The sequence below is a fragment of the Dermacentor albipictus genome, chromosome 7 (genome assembly GCF_038994185.2).
Source record: "Dermacentor albipictus isolate Rhodes 1998 colony chromosome 7, USDA_Dalb.pri_finalv2, whole genome shotgun sequence".
In the NCBI taxonomy this organism is placed as follows: domain Eukaryota; kingdom Metazoa; phylum Arthropoda; class Arachnida; order Ixodida; family Ixodidae; genus Dermacentor; species Dermacentor albipictus.
In genome coordinates, this window is record NC_091827.1 from 119280842 (window position 1) to 119305840 (window position 24999).

The following is a 24999-nucleotide window of genomic DNA, read 5'->3' on the forward strand; positions in this document are numbered from 1 at the left end:
TGTCATTCCTATATTTTCGAAAGGATTAGAAAAGGTGACATTCACTCGTTTGTCTAAATTTTTCCATTGTAAGAATATTATATGTGACGCCCAATTCGGCTTCCGGAAAGGGCGATCAACCGAAAGCGCCCTGCTAACCATTAAAGAAATCATCGTGCAAAATATTCAAGACAACCTTTTCACTCTCGGCCTGTTTATCGATTTTAGCAAGGCGTTTGACTGTCTCAAACATAATATTTTAATTTACAAGCTTTCAATTAGTGGAATCCGCGGAACACCTCTGGCACTCATAAAGTCTTACTTAGAAAACAGGAAGCAGGCAGTATATATAGACAATCAACAATCCTTTTTTTACCAGTGCAAAACGGTGTACCACAAGGCAGCGTGTTAGGGCCTTTGCTTTTTAATATATATATTAATGATATTGTGAGCATTGATTCAACCGTAAAATTTATCATATATGCGGACGACAGCAGCATATTAATTTGGGGTCCTAATGCAGACGATCTAATTATCAAATGTAATCAAATACTTGACAAATTACACCTCTGGTCCAATTTGAATTGCATTAGAATAAATCCAAAGAAGACGAAAGTAGTAATATTTAGAGCTAAAAATAAGATAGTCAAAACATGCCATGCTGTCAAATGCCAAGGCCAAGAAGTTAAAGTAGTGAACGAACACAAAATTCTCGGGGTTACGTTTTCTTCAAACTTAAGTTGGGATAAACACATAGAAGATGTTTGTAGTAAACTAGCCGCAGTGACAGGAATCTTATCTCGTTGCCGACATCTTCTTCCAACACAGGCTAAAATCCAAATTTATCATGCACTGTTTGCTTCATATATTAACTACTGTGGTCTTGTATGGGCTACAACGACAAAGGGAAACGTTGCAAAGATAGGTGCACTTCAAAAGAGGATCGTACGACATATTGCAAACCTTGATCACCAGTCTTCCACGCGAAGTGCTTTTATAAGCTACAATATAATTAGGGCGGAATATATGTATCCGTATCGCTTGCTCCGCTCCTTTTACTTTTCCACTGTAGCTTCCAAAGATTTTCTAATGAATCTAGCATCGCTAAGAAAAAGACATATTACACTATCCACACGTAATGATGACGTTTGGTTTCGACCGAAATTTCGAAATAATTATAAAGTTCAGTCATTACAGCATAATCTTCCATTTATTCTAAATCAGCATAAATGTGTGATCAGTTACGGCGTAAAAGGACTGAGAATGTATTTTGTATCTAAAGAATGAATGGCTATGTATGTTTGCCTTTTGTTTTGCAAGTACTGTTTCACATGAACATGTATGTATTCTATTTTCTTTATACTCTGGTGTTTTAAACTTCTTTTTGTTTGTATTGTCATATGTTCACAACTATAAAGTTATTACACACATTTTGAAATCATATGCTGTAGATTTGTTAATTAATTATCCATTTGCTACTGTATAATACATTGTTCTTCGTATTTCTTGATGTCATGGACACTACCTGTTGCTGTACATCAATACTGCCTTGTAGAGGGGGTCATGGGCCTAGTCAAGCTGTCGAGACAGCTTTTAGCTCTTGACCCTTTCCAGGACCTATTATTTCTGGAAAAATAAAAATTGAATTGAATTGAATTGATATATAGTTAAAGTTTCTTACGGCTGCTCAGTTTTGCTGACTAAATTTTCAGGTTTTAAAAAAATATGAATAAAGCACCAAATCAATGCCAAGAGGGAAACGGATTTTCCCCATTTAAATAGTTGTATCGTTTCCTTCTTGGTTAATTTGTTCACTGTGTCCTTCTTTATCTCGGATTGGAGGCAGGCCTTAGGGTTATAATCGTTTTTAGGTGGAGAAATGTGCAAGCGACTGTCACTGGTGAAGATAAACGGGAACAGCTCACCAGCGACGCTTCCCGACAGAGGCATCGCTCTCAGACGGTCGTTCAGAAGCGTGCAACCTGTTCATCGACCACGTGTAGCTGAGAACTAGTGCGGCCGATTTCAGCTGTTGGCGGTTCCCGGATTTACACGATAACATCCACAAAGACTCAGAAACACGCAGAAATACGTTTGTTATCGTGTACTCGTATGCAGTTCCTCGCTGCGTTTTATCCTCGAGATATGGGAAACGATGAGCTTTTAGCGTTCAAGTTCGTAGCATAGAATGTTTCATCTTTTTCACTTTCCCTACATTTCTTCATATGCCGAACAATTTTATGAAGAAAACGCAGTATGGTTTTTGCCGTAAATGTCGCTTGGTTTTACGACGAATTCTGCATGCGTATGGTCTAACCTTTTGCAAGGCACCAGATTTCTACCTCGGTCCTGCATATTAGTGCCAGTCTCCTGACTTGAGTGTCCGACGCGGTGGACTGCAGAATTTACAGAAGACTGGGAAAGTTACTGAAAGTTTTGGCGTAAGTGTCGTGGATGGGCGCGAAGTTGGGCGCGAGAATAGGTTTACGTATGGAACGCGAAGGGGAACGAGGGGCTCGTTTTTTCTTATCTTCAACTATGTGAAGCCAAGTGGCAATGAAGTCAAGAAAAGCACAACTGTGGCTTTCAATTCAAATGTACATATAAAAAGAAAAAGAGTAATGAGAGTGGACGAACCAGCGCATCCTCACCGCCCCGTCCGCCACCATGGCCACCAGCGGCGCTGGCTGTCTCAGCCAGATCGCGTGCGCACGCACAAATGTCCAAGATAGTGGTCGGATTCATAGCCCTCGCCGTATCTCTAGTGGTAGAGCATTGCGCACGTAATCCGGAGGCTGTGGGCTCGGTTCCCGCCAGCGGGAATTTGTCTTTTCGAACCACTTTCTTTTCGGTTTTTCTTATTGATTCTACGTTCAAAATAAAAAGCTCAATCAATATCCCCTATTCTTTCTCTGGCTTCTTTGTCCGTTGGCTTCGTAGGATTAATTTCATGCGTGGCGTTTTACCATGTGTGGTGGACTGCATATGTGCGTGAAGTACGAAAGAAGAAAAAAATGGCTGTGGTTCAGCTAAGGTGAAGCCCAGGATGCGAAGCATACTAGCCTTTATTTTAGTTGTTGAACCACTGTTTAGCCTGGTGAACTCCTGTTGCTTGGCTATATTTGGTTCGGCTAGACGAAGAAACAACTCATGCGTTACTCTGCTTCGCCTTCAAGAGCGGAACGCGACAGCGTTCCCGTCGACCCGCCAAGGGGTGTAAGACAATGGGCTACGACGCAGCGACTACGCGCCCCGCATTGGACGCGGTGAGCGTCGAGCAACGCAGCGTTCGGCGCGGCAATGAAATGTGCTCCTGAGCAAGCGACGCACGCCTGAGCCTTAGAAACAGCTCGTTTCTAAGGCAAGACCGCATTCACTAGAGGTGCTTTTGTAGCGCTTTGAAGCATCGTACTCGTGGCTCAGTGGTAGCGTCTCCGTCTCACACTCCGGAGACCCTGGTTCGATTCCCACCCAGCCCATCTTGCAAGAGTTGAGCCAAAGCCACCTAGAAACAGTCTCTGTAGCACGCCGCAACCTTCGCTTCTCATTCCAACGAGCTGCTCTGTCTCCAGGAGGCATATCACCTCGTGAGTGTTTAGCAGAGGCAAGCGCAGCTGCTTATATACCGCCGCGACGCCGCGAGCGACGGCGCGAGTTGGAGCCCCATTGCTCCTCTGTCGTGACGTCACGGTGTCACGTGGTATTGAAGGCGACACCGCCGCGCCTGAGGAGCTGGGTTGAGCCCTCGTAATATGCTTCGCATAAAAAGCAGTAAGAAAAATAAAAGTGAATGATTCTACGCAGTGAGCTTTTCGATTCGATTTCCCTCCCTCTGGAGCCCCCGCGTACGTGCTACCCCAGATGGCATTATGGTTGTGCACATAGCCGAATAATATGAAGGGCTGCGAAAGCTGAGGTAAAAGCTTATCCAGGGTTCTATTACATGCATCTTGTAACGAACAGTTAAGGGAGTCCAGACACAACTATTTATTGTTGGCGAACTTGTGCCCTGGGGGTAAACAAAAAGGACCGCCGCGTTCTAAACTGGGGCTGGTCGTCTTCTCTTCCAATACGCCGTTGTGGGGGCGCACGAATCTGCGCGCGTGTTTAAACATGTTTCTGCCTTGAATCATTATCCCTCCTCCAAAACGCATCATCCCGATGCGTACGAAATTGTTCACAAGCTGTTGCCCATACTAAAGTGGTATATGGCACAATAGATGTTTGGTCGAATATTCACTGCCTGTCATGATATGGCTTCAGTCTGACCACATGTACAGTTTCTGTGCGACGCCAACATCGTGATGAGCTCACTTGTCCTTCTGGCATAACTTCGTAGTTCGAGGGACTGAGGCGGCGAAGCACTCGGTAAGGGCCGAAATAACGGCTCAAAAACTTTTCGCACAGGCCGCGCGTCCGCACGGCAGTCCACACCCATACTCTGTCGCCTGGGGCATACTCGACTTCCCTTCGCCGCAGGTTGTATCGGTCCGCGTCGATGCGCTGCCTTTGTTGAATGCGATGTCGCGCCAGCTGACGTGCTTCTTCCGCCCTCTGTGTAAAGTCGCTGATGTCAGGGTTATGTTCTGTACTGTTGCTGACAGGCTTCATTGCATCCAAGGGTGTAGTAACTGTTCGACCAAAAACAAGCTGGAATGGCGTTACTTGAGTGGTATCTTGCAATACGGTATTGTAGGCGAATGTTGCATAGGGTAGTATCTTGTCCCTTGTACGGTGCTCTAAGTCTACGTAAATTGACAACATCGTTCAGCGTCCTGTTCAATCGCTCGGTCAGCCCATTTGTTTGAGGGTGATAGGCAGCAGTTTTCCTGTGGCTGGTATAAGTCAGTTTCATAATAGATTGCGTCAAATCGGCTGTGAACGAAGTTCTTCGGTCCGTGATAATAATTGCAGGTGCACCCTGTCGTAATACTATCTTGGTGACAAAAAACTGGCTGTGGCTTAGCTAAGGTTAAGCCCAGGATGCGAAGCATACTAGCCTTTATTTTAACGTGGCAGCGTTAAGGAGCTCGTGTCGCAGAAAAGCCGGTGTCGACGGCGTCGGCTCAGGCGTGCGGCGCTTGCTCAGGCGCACATTTCGTTGTCGCGCCGAACGCTGCGTTGCTCGACGCTCACCGCGTCCGATGCGGGGCGCGTAGTCGCTGCGCCGTAGCAAAGCCACCTAGAAACAGTCTCTGTAGCACGCCGCAACCTTCGCTTCTCATTCCAACGAGCAGCTCTGTCTCCAGGAGGCATCTCACCTCGTGAGTGTCTTGCAGAGGCAAGCGCTGGCCTCGAGCTCCACCACTGGAAAAGCTGGCGCCACCATCGGCGTGACGTGCTAGGAGGGATCACGTGGACATAGCGGCCGCGTCGGCTGCTTCGGGCGCGCCGAAGCGAGCTGAAAACGAGTTTAAATTCCCTCGTACGCTGCGGTCCAGAGGCGAAAATTTCCCGCTTCGAGTGTCTCCTTTACAACGCTTGAAAGCACTACAATAGGTAGTGGCTGCCTTTGAAGGCGCGCAACAAGGTAGGCTACTGCTCGGTGCCGCAGGGCCGGACGCACGTAAGGGAGGCCGGTGTCAGGCTCATTCACACGTAGCCGCAGGACAAGAAGCTGCGTGAAGCTTGGCTCGCGAAACATAAAACCGGCAAACAGTCATCGGCTACAACTCGGGTATGCAGCAAGCACAGACGCGAGGAAGATTTCTGCTACGGCGCCCGGTCTGCGATGTTCTGCAAACGCGCACTGAGACGCTCGCCCGAGTCCGCTGCCCGACTAATGTCATGATGGTTTGGTCTATGAACTTGTCGATGCTATATATACTGGCAAGTTCACTGGAATGGAAAGGGAGCGGTAAGAAGCACATTAAAAAAAAAGCATGGCATATGGTCATGTTTGTGTTATGAATTAATGCACTGGATTATAAAAAAGGAGAAGCGGGAAATTGCACGCTGAGAACACCGATAAACATACAGTGCGACGCAACTCGAGAAATAGTATTGAAAGGTCGAAGAATTTAGAAGAAAAAAAAGGTTGAATCGTCGCGACGGCACATCACAGTCCCCGTAGGCGTCGAAGTCTCTACAAAGAAATTATTTTTGAACAGCTCTGATAGCGCCCCCGCAACAATGGTTGCTTGTATACTGTCAAATGCTCATATTCTGCGGCCTAAAGCTCATGGCACGGTGCGAAAACGCGCGCGCAGGGAAAGCGACGCAGTGCGCGGACAAGCATGCAGACGCGCAGTCGGTCGCTGCGAATCTGCGCGATCGCTGCATTAAGGCTTCGTTCTATTACACTCCATCTAGTTATACAAACACTATAAGAACATAGTTCACATAGTTTGCTCCCAGCGTTTACCTACCTTTCACGCAAGAAGCCGGTTCGGGAGACTCCATCGCGGCGACCGCGTGCAGTGGCGTTCGCTGTACGTATTGGGTAAAGAGTTAGCGTCTGTAAACGATTGTGTGCTTTGAGTTTGCCCAAGATTATTATTTATACAGTAAGAAATTTCTCTCGTTTCGAAAGTACTTACAGAAATGTCCGGGAGAGCTCGCGCGTGGTGTTTTCAGTGAGCGCTGACAGCAAAACCTATGAGGAGTGCGCCACGTGATCCCTCATACTAGGCCAGCGAGGCGCTTCCGATAGATGGCGACTCCGTAACTCCTCGCCGCGACGCCGCGAGCGACGGCGCGAGTTGGAGCCCCGTTTCTCCTCTGTCGTGACGTCACGGTGTCACGTGGTATTGAAGGTGACACCGCCGCGCCTCAGGAGCTGGGTTGAGCTCTAGTAATATGCTTTGCATAAAAATTCAGCCACTTCAACAGCCGTTGCACTGATTAGAGAGGATGCCTCGGCATATCGGGTTAGGTAGTCCGTCGCTACTACAATCCATCCTTTCCCTGATGACGTTGTCGGAAAGGGACCGAGAAAGTCCATTCCTACTTGCTCGAACGGGGCTCCTGGGGTATAATGATACAAGGCAGAAACATATTTAAACCATGCGCTCAGATTCGTGCGCCTCCCCCCCGAGAGGACAACGGCGTTTGGAAGACGACAAAATAATGTCACGTGTGTTTGCCGCACGCACTCGCATCGTAGGTGGCCGTTGTCGACGTGTGCAAGAAGAAGAGGTGAAGCGACACTCTATAGATGAAGAAGGCATTCCTGATCTCCTGTTTAGAACGCGGCGGTCCTTTCCATAGTTGTCGCCTGGGAGCGGAATCCGGCAACGGTGCGTGGAGGGCTGCGAAACAAACCGACAAAAAGCTCCTGCTTCACACCGCGCATCAGGTGCCGAAGCTTCCTGTCCTCGCTCATGCTCGGATCGGCCCGGCAGGATAAGCGGGACATATTTTCCAGATACATTGCCACGCTTTCGTTGTTTCGTTGGCTTCTTGCTTGCAAAGCGGCTTCAGCTCTTTCCCGGCGGTCTGTGCTCAGATATATACGTGGCCAAGAGCTCCCGTCGGAAGTCATCCCACGACCGGAGGACAGCTTCATGGTTTTCAAACCTCGTTCGTGTACCGTCTTGCAACGCGAAGTAAACGTTGCGGAGCTTCCGGTTTTCGTCCCATCCTTTGTAGTCAGCGACGCGCTCGAAGCCTTCCAACCAGTCCTCGGCGTCTTCGAAGGTGTCGCCGTGAAAAGGCTCGGGCGTCCGCGGCTGATTAACAACGATGCGGGTTGAGGCTGTCTGGGATGTCATTTCAGTATTGTCTGCTGCTGCTTTTATAGTTTGCTCCGGCAAAAGAGGAAACTCGGGCGGCTCCCCACGTAGGCGACGACTCGTGCGCTGGTGGACAGGTGTGCGCTCGTTGGGTCTGAGATGGCGTGGCTCCGGGCTGCTTTCTCCTACTCGAATTGGGCTGGAAATAATTACCCAGCACCTCCACCGGAATTGTAACGAACAGTTAAGGGAGTCCAGACACAACTATTTATTGTGGGCTAATTTGTGCCCTGGGGGTAAATAAAAAGGACTGCCGCGTTCTAAACAGGAGATCAGGAATGTCTTCTTCGTCTTATCTCGAGCGTCGCTTCCCCTCTTCTTCTTGTACACGCCGACAACGGCCACCTACGATGCGAGTGCGTGCGGCGAAAACACGTGCCATTATTTCGTCCTCTTTCAATACGCCGTTGTCCTATTGGGGGGGGGGGGGGGGCACGAACCTGCGCGCGTGGTTTAATTATGTTTCTGCCTTGCATCAATATATTTCGCGTGGGGAGGCACAGGGAGTAGACAGCCGCCGTCTCTAGGTTAGTTGCCAAAGCTAATGCCGCTCTCATCATGAGTTACAACGCGAAAGCGCTTTGCAAAGCGGTCGCGCGTTGTAGCTGTTACTGAGCGCAATAGTACCTCAGCAACAACTAGCTGTGTGTGTAGAATAACGGGACTAAAAGCAATGCAATACGTGATGGTGCTAACTTGATTGACTTGCTGAGTGATATCCTGTAAGCACGTAGCTGCGCGTGCTTACAGTGGGGGATGTAAGCGAAGGCTTACAGGAAGTATTCGAGATTTTATTTTTTAATTTTATTTATACATACTGCAGCCTCGGTGAGGCTATTGCAGGAGTGGGCAGTGAAGAAAAAAAAAGGAAAACAAGAAAACAAGATACAGGCACAAAACATATGAATATCAAGTATATGTAATTGTTTTCAAAAATTTTCGATGTCATATAACAAACAATGGCGCTTCCGTTGAAGCAATCTGAATGTGAATTATTTTTCTTCGATTGTTTTTACATAATATTACTTTTTTTGTGGCGGGGGGCGCGAAAATTTATTCTATGCCCGCTATTCTGATTTCATGAGATTTAGACGTGAGGCCTTCGTTTTGATTTCACAAAAGTGTAATTCGTGTGTTTACCATACGTCTCGTGAATAGTTGTGCAGCTCGAGATGAAAAGACTGGCCCCGCACCTTCGGAGAGTTTCACGCTTTCCCCTTACATCATGTGATAAGGTAGACGTCAGGAGATGTAGTGCTGCAAAAATGGCAGAAGCGGGGGCTCGTATGCGAACAATACGCATCGTTGGAATGGCATTCACCACCGGTGCCGCCTTGTTTGTGGCTGACATGGCTTCCTCCGCTGCCATCCAGAGAGATTTGGCCGCGTGCCAAGCAACTATCCTTTCCGTAATCTTTTTCTTCATAGTTGAGTAAGTGATTTATAACGAATCAGTAGTAATTGCTCCATTCACCCCCCCCCCCCCCCGAACCCGGCTGTGGCAATGCGGATTAAAACTACCGAGCTTCATGGGGCAGTTGGACTAGGAGTTTTCTGATACCGAATCGAATACAAATCGAATTGTGCCATAAAGGAAACGAAATAAATGTCGAATACTTTTTGATTTGTTTGCGAATAATATACAGCCTTTTCACCATTATCATCAAACAATTTTATATCCGTGGTATTCACAACCAAAGAATTCTCTCAGTCACTGCACTTTATAGAAAAAGCGTTAGAAAACAAAACAAAACAATGGGAGCATCAGGAACAACTAATATTGTTCGCTCACTTGTGCAGATGCTCGACTCTCACGCGTCCCTTGATATGTTGTTTTCCCCGCATGTCTCACGTCTCCTGAAATCCGGCTTCTCCGCGTAGCTTAGTTCCGGCGGCGGTCGGTCAGGTTGCAGCGCATTACGACGGATGGCGCGAGCGCCAGCTAATGGCGGGGTTGGTCGAACGCGACTTTGGCTCCGGATCGGCAGGCGGCGCGGCCGTTCCGCGCGTGCGCTGATCCGGGCTTCTGCGAGACTATCTCGCGAGGCCTACACCGGAATGGACGAACATATTCGCTCGCTATCCAATCGCGGTGAGTGGGACTTCCGCGATTTGTCGCGCGCCCATCAGCATGTTTTGTGGATAGCAATTCGGCTAGCAAGCATAAGTGTATAAAAGGCACAACAAATGCCCTCGCACTGCTGTGTTGTCGTTTCTTTGTCCCAAGAGCACGGTTAATTGAGAACCCCACAAACTCGAGGCTCTGCAGAGAATGCCTGGTCTTGCACTATCGATATATAAAGGTAACCTTGTAGATCAATTATTATCTGTGTATACCGTCGCGACCTAACATGCGTCTTTTCTGCAGTGATGGAAGAGTGAAAAATAAACAGCGATTTTGTCCAGTTGAGATTGCTGTGGCAGATGGCGCTACTATCGTTTAAGTATGCTGCAACGGAAAGTATTTTAATTTATTCCGATGAGTGGAACACAGATGTTGCATGTATAATTATTACAAAACAATAGCTACCGGCGAATGCAGTGTCTAAAAACCATTTTATTGCGAGTGATCGATTTGAGCCGAAAAAGTCCGGCTGTCTGAGCGACACACCATTAGATGCTCTAGTACGTCGTGCCCACTGTGAGAGGTGAGAAAGATATTGCATTTTTGCTTCAATTTTGTGCTTGATCCTGTAGAGTTGACAAGGTAAAGTGATAAAAAAGTATTTGAAAGCTATTATTTTCAGTAGTGACTATTCGGTTCGAGGACTGAGTCAAATAATACAATATTCCAGTCGTTATCCAAATGTTTCGAATACTCGCACACCTCTAGAGTTTCACATCCTGTGTCTCAAGGCAAGAAAAGTGCCGTCCCCTCCTGCAGGCTGCATCCGAGTAGAGCTGCTACCTAGGCAAGAGCCTCATTTCCGCACTCCTGCAAAATACACATTCTCTTTCGTTCTGATCTGAACTTGTGACGTGGTCTCGAGCAGGCTGGATTAAACCTCGAGCAATTCGCGCCTTTCATCGTCGTCGCTCGGCTATGTGGCCGTTCTCCCTGCTGCGCGTCACTTGTGGATCTGCCGCGGCACTGTGGTCAATGCATTGGCACTTGAAGCAATTCCTTGGACTTGATATGTGATGCTTTGATTTGGCATTTAACCAACATATGCTTCACTTGTTCAGGTAGCTTTGTGTGGTTGAAAGTAATACAACATGCTATGTTTTATATTCTTCTGCTATTGAACGCGGCAATATCTTGTTTCGCGGGGACTGAATTCATCCGTCAGTGATGTTTATGAAGTGTGCCTAACACTTAATTGCACTAGCTCAGAGTTTGATGCAATGTAACTTGGGATTTCCAACTTGAAACTTCTTGTTTCATAAGATTCTCTTCCTGGTCTTTCCTTTGCCCTTCTGCAGGCTGGTGTCCTGAAAGTATTCATGACGACAATAGTTCCCAAGGGCATCTGGAATAATTCTGGAATGGAATAATTCTAAAAAATTATGGGGTTTTACGTGCCAAAACCACTTTCTGATTATGAGGCATGCCGTAGTGGAGGACTCCGGAAATTTCGACCACCTGGGGTTCTTTAACGTGCACCTAAATCTAAGTACCCGGGTGTTTTCGCATTTCGTCCCCATAGAAATGCGGCCGCCGTGGCCGGGATTCGATCCCGTGACCTCGTGCTGAGCAGCCTAACACCATAGCCACTGAGCAACCACGGCGGGTCTGAATAATTCTAGTTGCTCTGAATGGCGAGCTTGCAGGGAAAGTGTATCCTATGGTTTAGCGCAGGAATTACTAGAAACGTATGAAATTTCTAGTTTTAGACAGTTGTTTCCTAATGTATTGGTACGAACTGTTTAGGTGGATGAATCAAATATGCGCGGAGAAGCGTAGTAGGTCACGTGAAGCTACACATTTGTATCTCAAAATTTCGTGGCAGCCATTCTGCCCATGATCGAGCCTAGCAAGGCGACGGCATCAGTTGTTTTAAAAAAGGTCAGTGCTCGGCATTTGTGCACTGCGGCTATAATCCACTAGGGTATAATCAAGACTGCATATGCACACAAGGCTGTACACCTGTGGTGACGTTTGTGTGCTTTTCGTCCTCGCCCACAGCCCTGTTTTATGAGCACTGTCACGATGAACCAACTCGCTCAAATCAGGGTACTGTTGTTAGCCCTAGTCTCCAGGGAAATCGAAAGTCTAGAGACGAGAGCACATTGTAGCACAGCCGGTAAAATTATCTGAGGATGTAGGCGGCATTGAGCTGGCAGCACAAAGTATGTGGTCCTCTTCGTGCTTTCTAAGCATTCCAAACACCTGCAGAAGCGCACATGTAGTGAACTCCTAAGGCCGGATGTTTGAAAACTGCAGTGTTCGCGCGGTGTCTGTTCGGAGGCGTTCACTATGGTGCCGGCAATGAAGTGCGCTGTGATTTGTAGCACTCTTGCTTTAAAAAGATATTTGTCCTTTTTTGTAACCACAGCAGTCTGATTATTTAGCAAACGGAGCATTAGGCACGCGTTCCTCTTCGCTATCGGTGAAAAAAAGAAAGATCTTTTTGCATGGCGTGCTTGGGCAAAACAGCTAGTTGCTTACGAATGCTTCGACTTGGTTAAACATTGGACACGTTTCTCAGAGTAACGAAGGGCTGCAGAGACAATGCCAGTCGATTCACTCGCCGATAGGCACGAGCGAACGACGGAGCGCTTTCAGCGCTCCGTCGTTCGCTTGAAAACTCGCTAAAGGCGAGCCAATTAATCCCAAAAGCAGCGCCGTCTTAGAAATGAAGGCCGATCCCGAAGTCTAACACAGTGTCCCAAATGCTGGCGGTCACGAGTGAACTCACCATATGGAAGTCGGCACACGAGTTTCTGCAGATTTTCTGGGCACTCCGCCATGGCTGCTTGACGGGCACGCCGGCGAAGCGGCAAATCTCGCAGTCCGTTGCTCCGCTACAGGTCTCGACAGATGTAAGTGCTCGCGGAACAAGGGAAAAAGATAATTTTGCACAAAAAGGCTTTTTTTTTGTTTACACTAGAACCACCTTGAGCTTTACGGTACTTCGTCGTCCGAGTATCGCCGAACGACGTCCTCGACGAAGCCAATCACTTTAGGCCCCTTTGCAGGCAGGCGGAACATCACATCAAATGCCCTTGGCACACAGCTGTGTCACACTCACTGTCCGCGTTCGAAGAATCATCACTGGACTTGGAAATTGTAGTGTCCGAGTCGCAGCTGTCACTGTCTAGGAGCACGAACAAAAGTGCACGGCGCGACGCAGCCTCCATGTTTTCCATGTTGTCCATATGTGCCCGCGACATGAAACAGGCGACCGTGACAGGAATTAGAGGCGGGTGAAGGAAATACGTCACGCGGACTCCCGGTCAAATCTGCCGATTTCGTCGGAGCAAATATTTTTGCTCCACAGAGCGATCCGAAATCGGCGGCTGGTCCCAATCTGCCATTGGAACATACAACTCACGCTCCCGTTCTGCCTTTGGAATAGCATTGCTCCATACAGAGCAGAAAAACTTGATCATGATCTCCCATTGGAATTCGACATCAGACAACGGTCTCGAATCCAGTTGGATTGAAGTTGTCAGGAGACACAGGCGTTGTACGTCGTAGCGAAGACAGGCACACAATAGCGGCTCGATCGTTTCCTTGCCCCTGCAGGAGTCGCACATTGGGCTCTCGCCCATTCTCATACGATAGCAGCAAGCGTTCGTGAACGCCACTTCCAGCCACAAGAGGCAGGTTGTGTCGCTTGCGGGAAAAGGCTAAAGGGCACATGCTGGACTTGTTCGTAGGCCGAACGCGCTGCTTCTTCAGCTCTTTCGTTGCCGACGGTGCCACGATTTCACCCAGCAGCCAGTGAAATTTGAATATCTGCCCGTTATTAACAGCGCGGTGATGAAATTCTCGGGTCTCACATACCGCCTGTTGATGAGGACCCTGAAGCAGGCTTGACTGCAGTGTATTGAGGACCGCCATCGGATAACTGAATACGGGCCAACGGTTAGGGGCTTGTTGATATATGTAGTCAACAGCGACTCTGAGAGCCGCAAGTTCCAGTCGCGTTGAAATGACCTGAGAACATGAATCTGATCGATGTCGATCTTTGTGGGGTCAGTGGCATAAATGTTAAAGACAACGAAATGCGACAACTGCTGTATTCAAGAGAAAGGGAACTTAAATTGAGTCCAGTATGACATTATTGTTTTCCAGAAGGCCTCGTGGCAAATATGGCTACCAGAACTGACGATAGAATTTCTTTTATACAATTGTTTACAATTCAGTGCGCTCAATGCTTTATGCAACTGATTCATTGGTAAGTTTGAAAGATAATATTCGTCCTCACCTTCACCTACCCCTCCAAACCAATGGTCTTTGATGGTTGGCCGTTGTGCAAGTTACGTAACTGCAATACGAAACGAGAAAGTAAAAAACGGGTGAAATACCCTTAGCAAATGCACATTACTCCTAGCTAAAATTTTTGATGAAGGTGCTGTTAGCCACAATATCAGCCCTGGGACACACGTGTTCTCGAATTTTGCAGTCTTAATATCACGAGGTAGCATACGAGGGTTTATTGACCAGTTGCCTGCCCCTAAGCTCACTTATAGTATACTTTGTAAGTTCTGCAGTTAACAGGACGTTTCATGTCCGCCGCCTTGGCTATGAACGGCACTGGCTAACAATGCCGAGGGAACCTTGTGCACAAACGCCCTCTGAGAAAAGGAGCCAGATGAAGACCGCGATAGGTAGCGTAACTAGTAAAGCACAGCACGCGCAATGTAGAACGCGCGGCAAGTTACCTGTCGCAAATTACCTTTTCGCCACTTTAATTTCGTGATATCTTATTAACAATGAAATGTTATTTGGTAGACTCTGAGGGTTGAATGAATTAAAAATACACGGATGGAAAAACAAATAACATTATAGACGCACTTCACTGTGGAGGCGTCATGGTCAGACCTAATGAAGGCGAGCCAATTATTCCCAAAAGCAGCGCCGTCTGAAAAATGAAGGCCGATTTCGAAGTCTAGCACAGTGTCCCAAACCCTGGCGGTCACGAGTGAAGAATGCAGGAAACTTGCGAGTGACGCACGCGCCACGTTTCGGAGACCAACTTGGGCACGACCGAATCATGCGTTGCGATCGTGGCCTAATGGTTAGAGCTGCTCCGCTGGAAGGAAGAGGCTCGCTCACACCATTGATCTCGCAAACCTGTAGCGGTAGAGCCTGATTTCACCCACTTTGGAAGTGTCCTACTGAAAACACGAGGTGTGTCGATCGCACTTGAACGTGTCATAGTGTGCACGAAATCGAAAGTGGGTAAGCGGTACAAGGCATAAAAACGTCACTTTGATGAATGAGAGCGTGAAAGAGCGTTCGTAACGCACGTGAACGCAGCTGCCTAGACACCACAAACTCGGCGAGTTAGCGGCGCTAATATTTGCTTAGTTTTTCCACATTTAAATTAAACATTACGAATGCCTCCCCGCAGCCTTGATTGTTTCTTACTTCCAATGTTTTAGTAACAAAAAATGTGAGGTCCCTCGGATTCGCATGTTGTTGTCGTTCCTTGAACACTTGAAGCATTGGAAGCCTCTGAATCCTTCAGGATGCAGTTACCTGACAGAATAAGTTTGCCAGATTTCTAGTGCATGCCCTCATAGCTAAGAAGTCGCCGTGCACAAATAGCGAGTGCAGTATGTGGGCCGGACATTGCTCTAATTTGCGTATCTCTACTTGACACGGCATCTATTGCTTTCCAATCGACATTTAGTTTTTTGGATTTAGCTTTTTTCGTCATGCACATGAAAAGTTGTTTTAAATGAACGTTGTCATATTGAGTACAGAGCAAGTATCCTTCGGTGTGTGTAGGATTCTTCTCGCTAACTTTTTAATTTGCTTTCTTCTGGCATTACACGTAAGCTCTTACCCGCCAAAAATGTTATCAGTACGGCGCACATCCTCTTCTTTATTCTTTCAGATTTTTTTGGGGGGAAGGAAATGTCCCACAGCTGCACAGCTCTGCGCCCGACGCAAGTGAGTTTGTTTCGCGGTATTCTAGTGAGTCAGCGGTTTCGCAGGAGCAGATGTTACAGCTATGCGCACAGAGCGAGGGTCGCGTGCTTCTTTCGTTCTCGGCGCTTAGGGAGAGGGGGGGGGGGATCTTTAAAAAGTGCTGGAGAGGTCTGCCGGGCGGCATTGCGCCTATAGCATGCTACTCCAGATCGCTATCATAGAAAAGTGAAATGGTATACATGGACCTACGATAAATACATAACATGAACAAAACACACACTGCAAGAAGCTAAAGTGTCGTATGGAGATCAGTCTCTCCGAGGAAGTCTAAATGTGCGTTTGTTGCGCGAGATGCACAGCCAGTTTTAGCCCGTGGGCCATAGACTGGTCTTAGCTCAAGGGATGACACTCTTTGATTAATGTTCCGTACGCCCACTGAAGGGGTACTCACACAACGAACCGAACTCCGCTGACGAGCATGACGTGGCTGAGCCGTGGTCGATTGCGCCACCAGCACCTAATCCGCTTCGTCCAAGTGGGCGCTGTGCCGCGTTGGGCTAGGCGGCAGACTTTGGGTCGACGTGCCAATACCCCTTAATGATGTTCTTCCTAGTGTAAATAGCCTGCAAATGTAAGAATAAGTGGGTCATGTCTTCGCCTATGCCACACACAAAGCACAGGGGCGATGTTAGTCAACGCTACTCGGACCGTGGCCACAGCCGTCCCTGGCACAAAAAGTGGTTCGTGCTCTAGTACGGCACTTTGAGTGCACCGGCTTGAGAGACAGTTATAGTGCCCCTGTGCACCCTCCCACGCGCACTCACTGCTCGCACTTTATTACTTTAAAGACTCTTTACAAAATACAAAAATACATAATTTACATAATAAATGATTGAACACGTCAACTACAGCAACAGAAAGAAAAGTAAAAATAACTACATACCTTATCCATAAGTTTAAGACATTGCAACCAATAGGTATAAACGTTTCAAAGGGAGCTTTATAACCTATTCGCTATGCTAAATTTCAAGCTATAGGCAAAAACACTTAGTTTGGTTTCTTAGCGTTTCTTTCCCTTTTTCTTGTCTCCTTTCTTTCGTTCTTCCTTCCGTTTTCTCCCCCATTATTTATTTATTTATTTATTTATTCATTCATTTACTTATTTATTTATTTATACCGTTTCAGTATTGTCCTTTTTCCCCTTTTTTCACGAGCACCGGTTAGTGCCGCTCCTTCTGTTATCTCTTTCAGAGACACGATAGCCTATGGCCACCAGTGAAACAGCTAAGAGAGGGCTGCTGCGCACGCCGTTGACACGCTGTCCGACACGCGGGCGTTCGCACGTGACTGACAGACGGCCCGGTCCCTGGCCTTGTGCGCAGCACTCCTTTACTCTCAATTCGACACGCTAACACACCTTCACTCGTGGCCGCGCCCACCCACCTTACGACCTCTCCCCTTCAGAAGAACCCCACCTATATATACTGTGGCGAGGAAAGCATATGTCGCCTTGAAGAAGACAAGTACACTTGTCGAAACGTCGGCTCCTACTTCCACCTTGTTGTCGTTTTGCTCATCGTCTTGAATTTCCACCTCCCGCCTTCTCCATGTTTTCACATGAGGTAAAGAGTTAAATGCGTCACAACAACTACAAAAACCCCAATTACAAACTAAAATTGCACAAGAAGGTAAGTTCGTTAACACAAGCCCGTTTAATTGCGAAAAGTGCGCATTGGCACTTTCCATTAACGTACATGGGGAAATCATGGCGGTGATTTCGGGGGGCAGACTGTTCAAATCTGTAGCCACATGGCAAAAGAATGACGGGGGAAAAAGTAAAAGTGCGCATGCGAGGTCGGCCCACTTGGAAAGTGTGCCTCGTACGATGAGATGTTCGGGAGGACGTACGGTGGTTGATAACACGAGGTGTGATAAACTTGTAGGATACGTCGTTAGTGATTGTCACACCTAGGTACTTGTAAGAATGCTCAACACACACGGAAATGCCATTGATTCTGCATTTGTAAGGAACTGGATCGCGCCGATGAGAAAATACATTTAAGTAGCATTTATTAGGTTTAAGTTCCATTAACCAATGGTCGCACTATTGCTTTAAACAGCTAACGTCCCATTGACGTGAGCCTTGATTACGTATGCTAGTAATTCTTCCATAAATGACGCAGTAATCTGCGAACAGACGACCGTTGCAAGACACGTGAAGGGATAAATCATAAATGCATATTGAGAAGAGCAGGGGCCCAAGAACAGAGCTTTGCGATGCACCGCAAGTCACTGGTAGGAGGTTAGATGCGCAGTTGAATCGGTTTGTCAGGAACGCTTCGATCCGTCGTAAAATGTCGGGGTTAAGGTTCGCAAGAGAAAATTCTAGTAATAGACGTTGGTGTGGTACCTTCTCGAACGCTTTGGCAAAATCTAAAGGTATCGCGTCTGTCTGGAGGCTAGAATCTAAGTTGGTGTGAATATCATGCAGGAAAAAGGCCACTTGTGTTTAGCAGCAAGAAGCCTTTACGGAACTGATGCTATGAAGATTCAAAGTATTTATTCGAGTAAAAAAACTTCATGATTTCTGTGTACATGTCGCGTTCCATGAGCTTACAGAGCACACTCATTAATGAAATAGGGTGATAATTAAGCGGACTATTCCTGTCACCTGCTTTGTCAATGGGAACCACCTTCCCCACTCTCCAGTCATACGGCACTTGAAAGTGACCGCGAAAACAGCATACACAAGAACGGCGCGGTGACATATTTAGCATTCTTTAACAGTTTCGAAATAATGTTATGCACACCGGCTGACGACGTGAGTTTAACACTGTCGATTAGCGATGAAATACCACCTGCTAAAACGGTCATGGTCGGCACAGCACATGTTGCATTAGTACATGAGTGAAGAAGGCACGTGGTAGGCTTTTCTGTAAATACAGAGACAAAGGCTGCAATAAAAAGGTTCACACACAGAAGATCCTTTTCCCCTTTTCCACTTTCTATTCGCCCTTTCTCTTACCCCAGTGTAGGGTAGCATACCGAACGCTCGTCTGGTTAACCTTCCTGCCTTTCCTCAACTTGCTTTCTCTCTCTCTCTCTCTCCAGTGTTTGCCTGTGCCAGTGTGAAGGCCTGATGCAGCGTGGATACTTCACCTACTTGCTCGTCGTAGTACCCTAGAACATTAGAATTCACCGGAATGTGAAAACTCACGACTTCACTCACTTGACCCTTCATTGCAACTTGGACTACCGTGCGCTCTGTCCTGATGCGATGCCACTTTACTGTGTCGCTTGTGGCAGGGCGTCGCCTTCACGAACGCCTAATGCTTCCTTATCGACATGATGAACACGTGCCTCATGCAGGGTTTCTGATTGCAACGAGACCATATGACATATCTTACTATACTGTCCCTTTTTTGACAGCTAAAGACAGGCATTGCGTGCTGCTTTGACTCGACTGGATGACAGAGCGTTCACTTAGCAACTTAGCGAAGAAATTCGGCAGAGCCCATGAATTTCAACGATAATGAGATCAGCATAGTTAAGCAATGTACCGACACACCATATGACCGAAAACACTTTTATTTACATTGTGCAGTGGTTATTCTGAGGCTTTCTCGCTTCAGCTGCAAGGGACATACTATAGGGTTATATTTTTTTTACCTACACTTCGTGCAAGCTTTTAAAGACTAGTGTAGTGTCGGGCCGAGGCAATGACGTCGTGTGCTGCACTGGAATGATTGGTCTGTGGCCAATCAGAGCTGGCTGCGCGTAGTCTTCTGCATAATCAAACGAAGGGGGGCCTGGCATTGCACTTCGTCTGACTTAGCACCCACTGGCTGCGTGTATGCACTTGCCTGAGCATCAAAAGCCGATGTATTGGTTTTCTCTAAGCAACACAACCAGGTAAACTGCATCTAAAAGTGTGAATAGGCAGCCCGTGAAAACAGTTTTTCTGTGCTGTGAAAAGATTTATTGGGTGCGGACTTAGAGCGGCCAACGCGGTGGTCAAGCAGCAGCAAGAGTCCCAGTACGCGCGGCGAACCACGTGCCGAGCGCTGGTGGTGAGGATTCGCCGGCATTCGTCGTCTTCATTACAATGCATAGAATACAGCACTGAGTCTGAATATGGCACCATCTTGGAAGATTAGCTCATCTTCCTCTGTGACACATGGTCACTCAAGCTCATCGCTGTGGTCCCTGCAGCGAGCGTTCCATGTCGTCTCCGCAAATGTTCACAGATAGCGCTGACTGTAGCATGCAACATGACGCCACACGTTTGCAACGTTAGCCTGTTTGCGTGCCACCTGCTGCCGGCACTGATCAAGACTACGTTGTAGAAAGTGTAGTTTTGTGCTACACTTCTGCTGTACAAAGCTTCATGTAGGGGGATGGAGCTACACTTCTTCTACTACAAATAAATAAGATGGTGACTGTCTACGTAAGCTACACTCGAGCAGCCCGTGTAGGTAAAAGAAAGTGCCCGATTGTCTCCCGCGTTTGATCGCTTTTATATGACACTCGCTTTCCAAAAGCGTCCATGAGCATGATCGCATGACGACGACTGCATGGCGACAATGGAATGACGAACAGGCGATGTCAATGACAGCGTGACGACAATCAGATGACCATTCTCAAATCATCACGACGGTATAAAGACGACAGCGTGACGCCAACGACATGAAGACAGTGGGATGACGACGAGTGTATTAAGATGAGGCGACAACGACAGTATCAAGAAGGCTGTATGATGACGAAGGCGTGACGACGACGACGATGTGACGACAACTGGTTGGCGAAACTGGAACGACGATGATGGAACGAGCACGACGGCATGACGACGAAGGTATAGAAATAAATGCATGACGATGACTGTCCGACGACAACGCAGTGATCAGAATGGCATGCCAGCGGCGGCATAATTACGAGTGAACAACGACGACATGATTATGGTAGTAATACGAAGAACTAATGACTCAGACGGAATGAAGAAGGCGGTATGACGACGCTGGTATGACGATAGTGGGATGACGTGTGTGAAGTGACGAAGTTGCTGAGACTACACTCTTAAAACGGTTGCACCCTTTGGGGAGTGCATTTGTCCCACAACAGTAATCGTAATCTGCCTTGCTTGCGTTTCTTTTCTTGAAAACTCGGCGCTCGCTACTTTCCTGTCGAGAATGCTGTGCCACACTGATAACGCGCGGGCCGTTCGTGACTGGGAAGTACCGAGCTCGCAACGTAGAAGAAAGGAAACGCGGGCAACACAGATGACGATTACTGCTGTGGGACAAGATAAGCCCTAAAGGGAGTAATTTTTTTAACAGTGCGGGCATGAGTGACGAAGACGGCAAGACGAAAATGCTCTGATGACGGCTGTGTGAAAATTAGGAGTTGACAACGGCGTGACGATGCAATGATGACATTTGTGTGATGAAGTTTTATTGACAATGTGGGGCGACGACAACGTAATCGCGGCAACGGTATGATAACAAGTGCATGACGGCCTGTGTATGACGGCGACGCAATGTCGCCGATGGCATGAAAACTGTGTGAGGACAATGGGCTGGTGACAAGAGTATCACGACGAGGGCGTAACAATGACAGCGTGACGATGACTCTGTGGCGACAGTTTCATGACAATTACGCCGTAATGTCTACGGCATGACGGGAATCGGATGACGAAGCTGGAGTCGCGACGATGGAATAACCACGACGGCGTGACTGCGACAGCATGAAGACGAATACATAAGGACTCCATGACGGTGATGGCGTGATGACGACGGTATGACAAAAGTTGCACAACGATGATGGAATGGTTACGACAATGCGACGGCCACGATGACACCACGATCACGGGCAAATATGTTGCTGCCCAAGGTATTAGACAACTTGGGTCATGGGGTCAGTGTAAAAGGTGTGACAATACAGAGTTTTAGAATTAGGGATCCAATACTCTGGGTTCCCATACGGCGTTGGGTAGGTTGCTCTTGGGTTCAGAGGAGCAGCAGAGTTTGTGAATGGGGTCAAACGCAGGCAGCACTGTGTGGAGCGCTCGGGACGCCACAGTGAGAAAAAATAAAAGGGTGCTTGAAAGTGAAGAAGAAATTTCCTCACAAGTGAAAATGAACAGAATGAATTTTTGAGCTTCCAAGTTTTTCAGTCAAACACTCGACATTTATTGTCCCCAAATCGAAGGATGTCACAGAATTTGTAGAAGATATAGAAACAGTACCCGCCGTATTATTTTGAAACTTAGACGTTCCCACGAAAAAAGTTAGATTCTTAAAAACGCATATAAGCTGTAGCGCTCTCGTTTACGCATATCTGAGGATTCTTCATACAGCGTGCGATGTGCCAGAGGAAAGTTGTGAGAATTAACCAGAAGTTAGCGTAACAACGACTCCTCCGTGGCAATAATGTATGACCACGTGTTTATCGATAGTGTGTGCTTCAACTGAGATGCGCATACTAACACGATTGTGAAATTTCATAATCGCGACACGGGGACGTCTCCACCAGCCATTGTTTATCATTGTATATTTTGTAAACAATGGCACACTGAAAAATGTGGCGTTCGAATCGCAGTCTTTACCATCCTTTCTAATGCTCGACCATTTCCAATAGAAGATATTGAACGTACACAGTTCTCTGGCAAAACTGGTCTCGCCCGCCATCTTTACTATGCCGTAGTTGCGAGGCATACCCGCTGTGGTTGCTAAGTGGCTATCGTGTTTATTTATTTATTTATTTATATATTTATTTATTTATTTACTTATTTGTGAGACCGTCAAGCTACATAGTTGTACATTGCAGAGGGGCGGGGCGAGAACACACTGAAAGAGTAAAAAATGGTAAAATAAGTAATTAGTAAGGCAAAATGAGTAATTGGGCTGCTAAGCACGAGGTCCCTGGATCGAATCCTGGCCACGGCGGCCGCATTTCGATGGGGGCGAAATATGGAAGCACCTGTGCACTAAGATTTAGGTGAATGGTAATGAACCCCAGGTGGTCCGAGTTTTCGAAATAACTACGGCGTGCCTCATAATCAGATCGTGGTTATTGCATGTAAAACCGCATAATTTAATTTTTAATGTTGCGAGGCATCTGTCGAGCGGCTGAGCCTGTGTTTTCATATGGTCACGTGTATTTTCTCCACATTTCTAAACAAAGTTCCTCGTTATTTTGCTTGTTAGATGATGAAACTCTACTTTCTTACACGCGTGAAAAAGTTATCTGCTATTAGAAAGCTTAAAACAGGTGGTTTGTTCGATTTGCGCCTGCGTCTAACGAAAAATCGCTTCCCCTTTGTAACTTTATTTATGGTGTTTTGAAAGCAGTTGCCCATTTATTTGCTGTTTTATATTTTGCTGAAGATGTATAGTCATAAGCGATTATTGCTGTCACGTATGCGTCGATGAAGGTTACGTTCGAATACGTCATCTTGAGAAACTGCGAGGTGAGCAGGTAACGTGATAGGAAAAAAAAAGGTATTCCCTTCGAGAGACGAACATAGTATGCACCGACAATCCTTATCGACGTAGTCTTGGCAACGCACCACTCGAACGCGTAGGCTCGCCCTGCGCAACCTCTCGACATTCCTTTGTTACAACGGTGACGAGTACACGTGAGTATGCCCGTTGGCTGCACCGGCACAAATCCTTTGGACAGGTGCACTGATCTCCCTGACTGCACGCATTCTAGGTCGTGTCATTTCTATAGTCTAGTGACGCTCGTAATTTTCAGGGCGGCCGACGCCGCATGTGATGTCATCATCCGTGAGTGAAGGCATCGGATGTCGAGGAAAACTGGAAACCATAGTTTTCAAGCTGCGACATATCCGCGGAACGTTTTGCTGGCCATGTGGTAGCGAATCAAAGACTCGCAAGAGGCTCTTGTTTACCGTTGTCCGACTGACGAGTGGGGACATTAAGTGACTGCTACTGCAGCAAGCAGGAGCCTGCTGGCTTGCATAACGTCGCAGGGCGAACATATAAGCAATCAAAATCAAATACATCAGGTTTGTTGTGGAGATTATTGGCGGGGCGACGACGACCACTTTTATTCCAGGGTACCCTGTGGGTTCCAGCTGCTGACGTTCATTTCGACTACTCAGAGGCGGCATCATTCCGAGCTCGCGTTGCTGTCATCGTCTTCAGCCTGTGCCAGGAGCACTGGTGTAGACGGCAGCCGCAGCTACAACCACGTTCACTTTTGCGGTGGGCCGTGTATGAAGAGTGCCTGTAGCTGAAGCGCTGGTCCTCTATATGGCGTCCACCAGTGCACTGCGACGGTTGGTGAGCACCATCCTGCTCCTGTCGATCGGAGTATTTCGGTGTGCGCTGATGACGATCAGCGTCGCTCTTCAAGTTCTCTTGAAAGGAAAGCGCGTCTTGAAGCCCAAGGAACGCCGCGAGGAGCCCGAGTGCCTGCGGGACCCGGAGTTGGGCTCCCACGAGTTTGTCACGCTTGAGGTGAGTGATATAGCTAAGTCTATCGAAGCTCTGGCAACCACCCGTGGGATAATCGCTGAATCTAGCTTACTAAATAATTCGTGTATTACCTTGGTAACACGGCTGCCTAAACTAGCGATAAATTTGCGGTGTAGACTTCGTTTAATTACAAAGGTTCTACCAAACGTGCATTGCTTTAACTTCTCCGAACTGCTGTCAGAGTCAAGGAGTCAGGGAACCCTCTCGGGTAGGTAGTGGTTTTTAGAGCGCAGTTCTTAGGCGCCCGTTCCTGCGCCGAGCGTTAGCGTCGGTGTCGGCTGCGTAAGCGGCGTAACCGTGCGCATGAGCACAGCGACGGAGACCAATAAGAGCAGTCCATTCAGTGACGTGCGAGCGGGAAACTTGGCATGCGGACCTGCCAAAACGCTCAGTGCGTATTTGTAATTGGTCTGAACCGGACCGCTCGTTTCATACTATCGTCCGCTCCCTGTGGTATAAAATTTTTTAAACAGGAATTAAGTACCTCAGACAGGCTGGCCAACGTTTCGATAGGTGGACCTATCTTCGTCAAAGGCGGCCTCGTCATCCTCGGCGTGTTAGTTTTAAAGGGTTAGTGCAGTGGCGTCACGTGCGGGTGTTGTCGCTGGCGGCTGGTTTTAAAGAGAGAGATTACAAGAGGGAACAGGCGCTGTCGTCCGACGTCTGTGAGCCTCATTCTCAAGACGAGGGGACAAGAGCGTGAGAGTGGGCACGCGGGGAGGAAAGAAAAGAAATAGAAGCA

General features: G+C 47.5%; 1 protein-coding gene across 5 annotated transcripts in view; it reads left to right on the top strand.

The window, feature by feature from the left end:
- Positions 1 to 24999, top strand: part of LOC135909583 (epoxide hydrolase 4-like) — a 67526-nt gene that overhangs the window by 11250 nt on the left and 31277 nt on the right. Inside the window, exons 1-2 of one of the 5 annotated variants that reach the window (XM_065441554.2) lie at positions 23273 to 23392; positions 23836 to 24239. In XM_065441554.2, coding sequence (XP_065297626.2) covers positions 24033 to 24239 — 207 coding nt within the window. In that variant the 5' untranslated portion in view covers positions 23273 to 23392; positions 23836 to 24032. The other 4 variants (XM_065441556.2, XM_065441559.2, XM_065441555.2 and 1 more) reach the window with 4 other exon arrangements.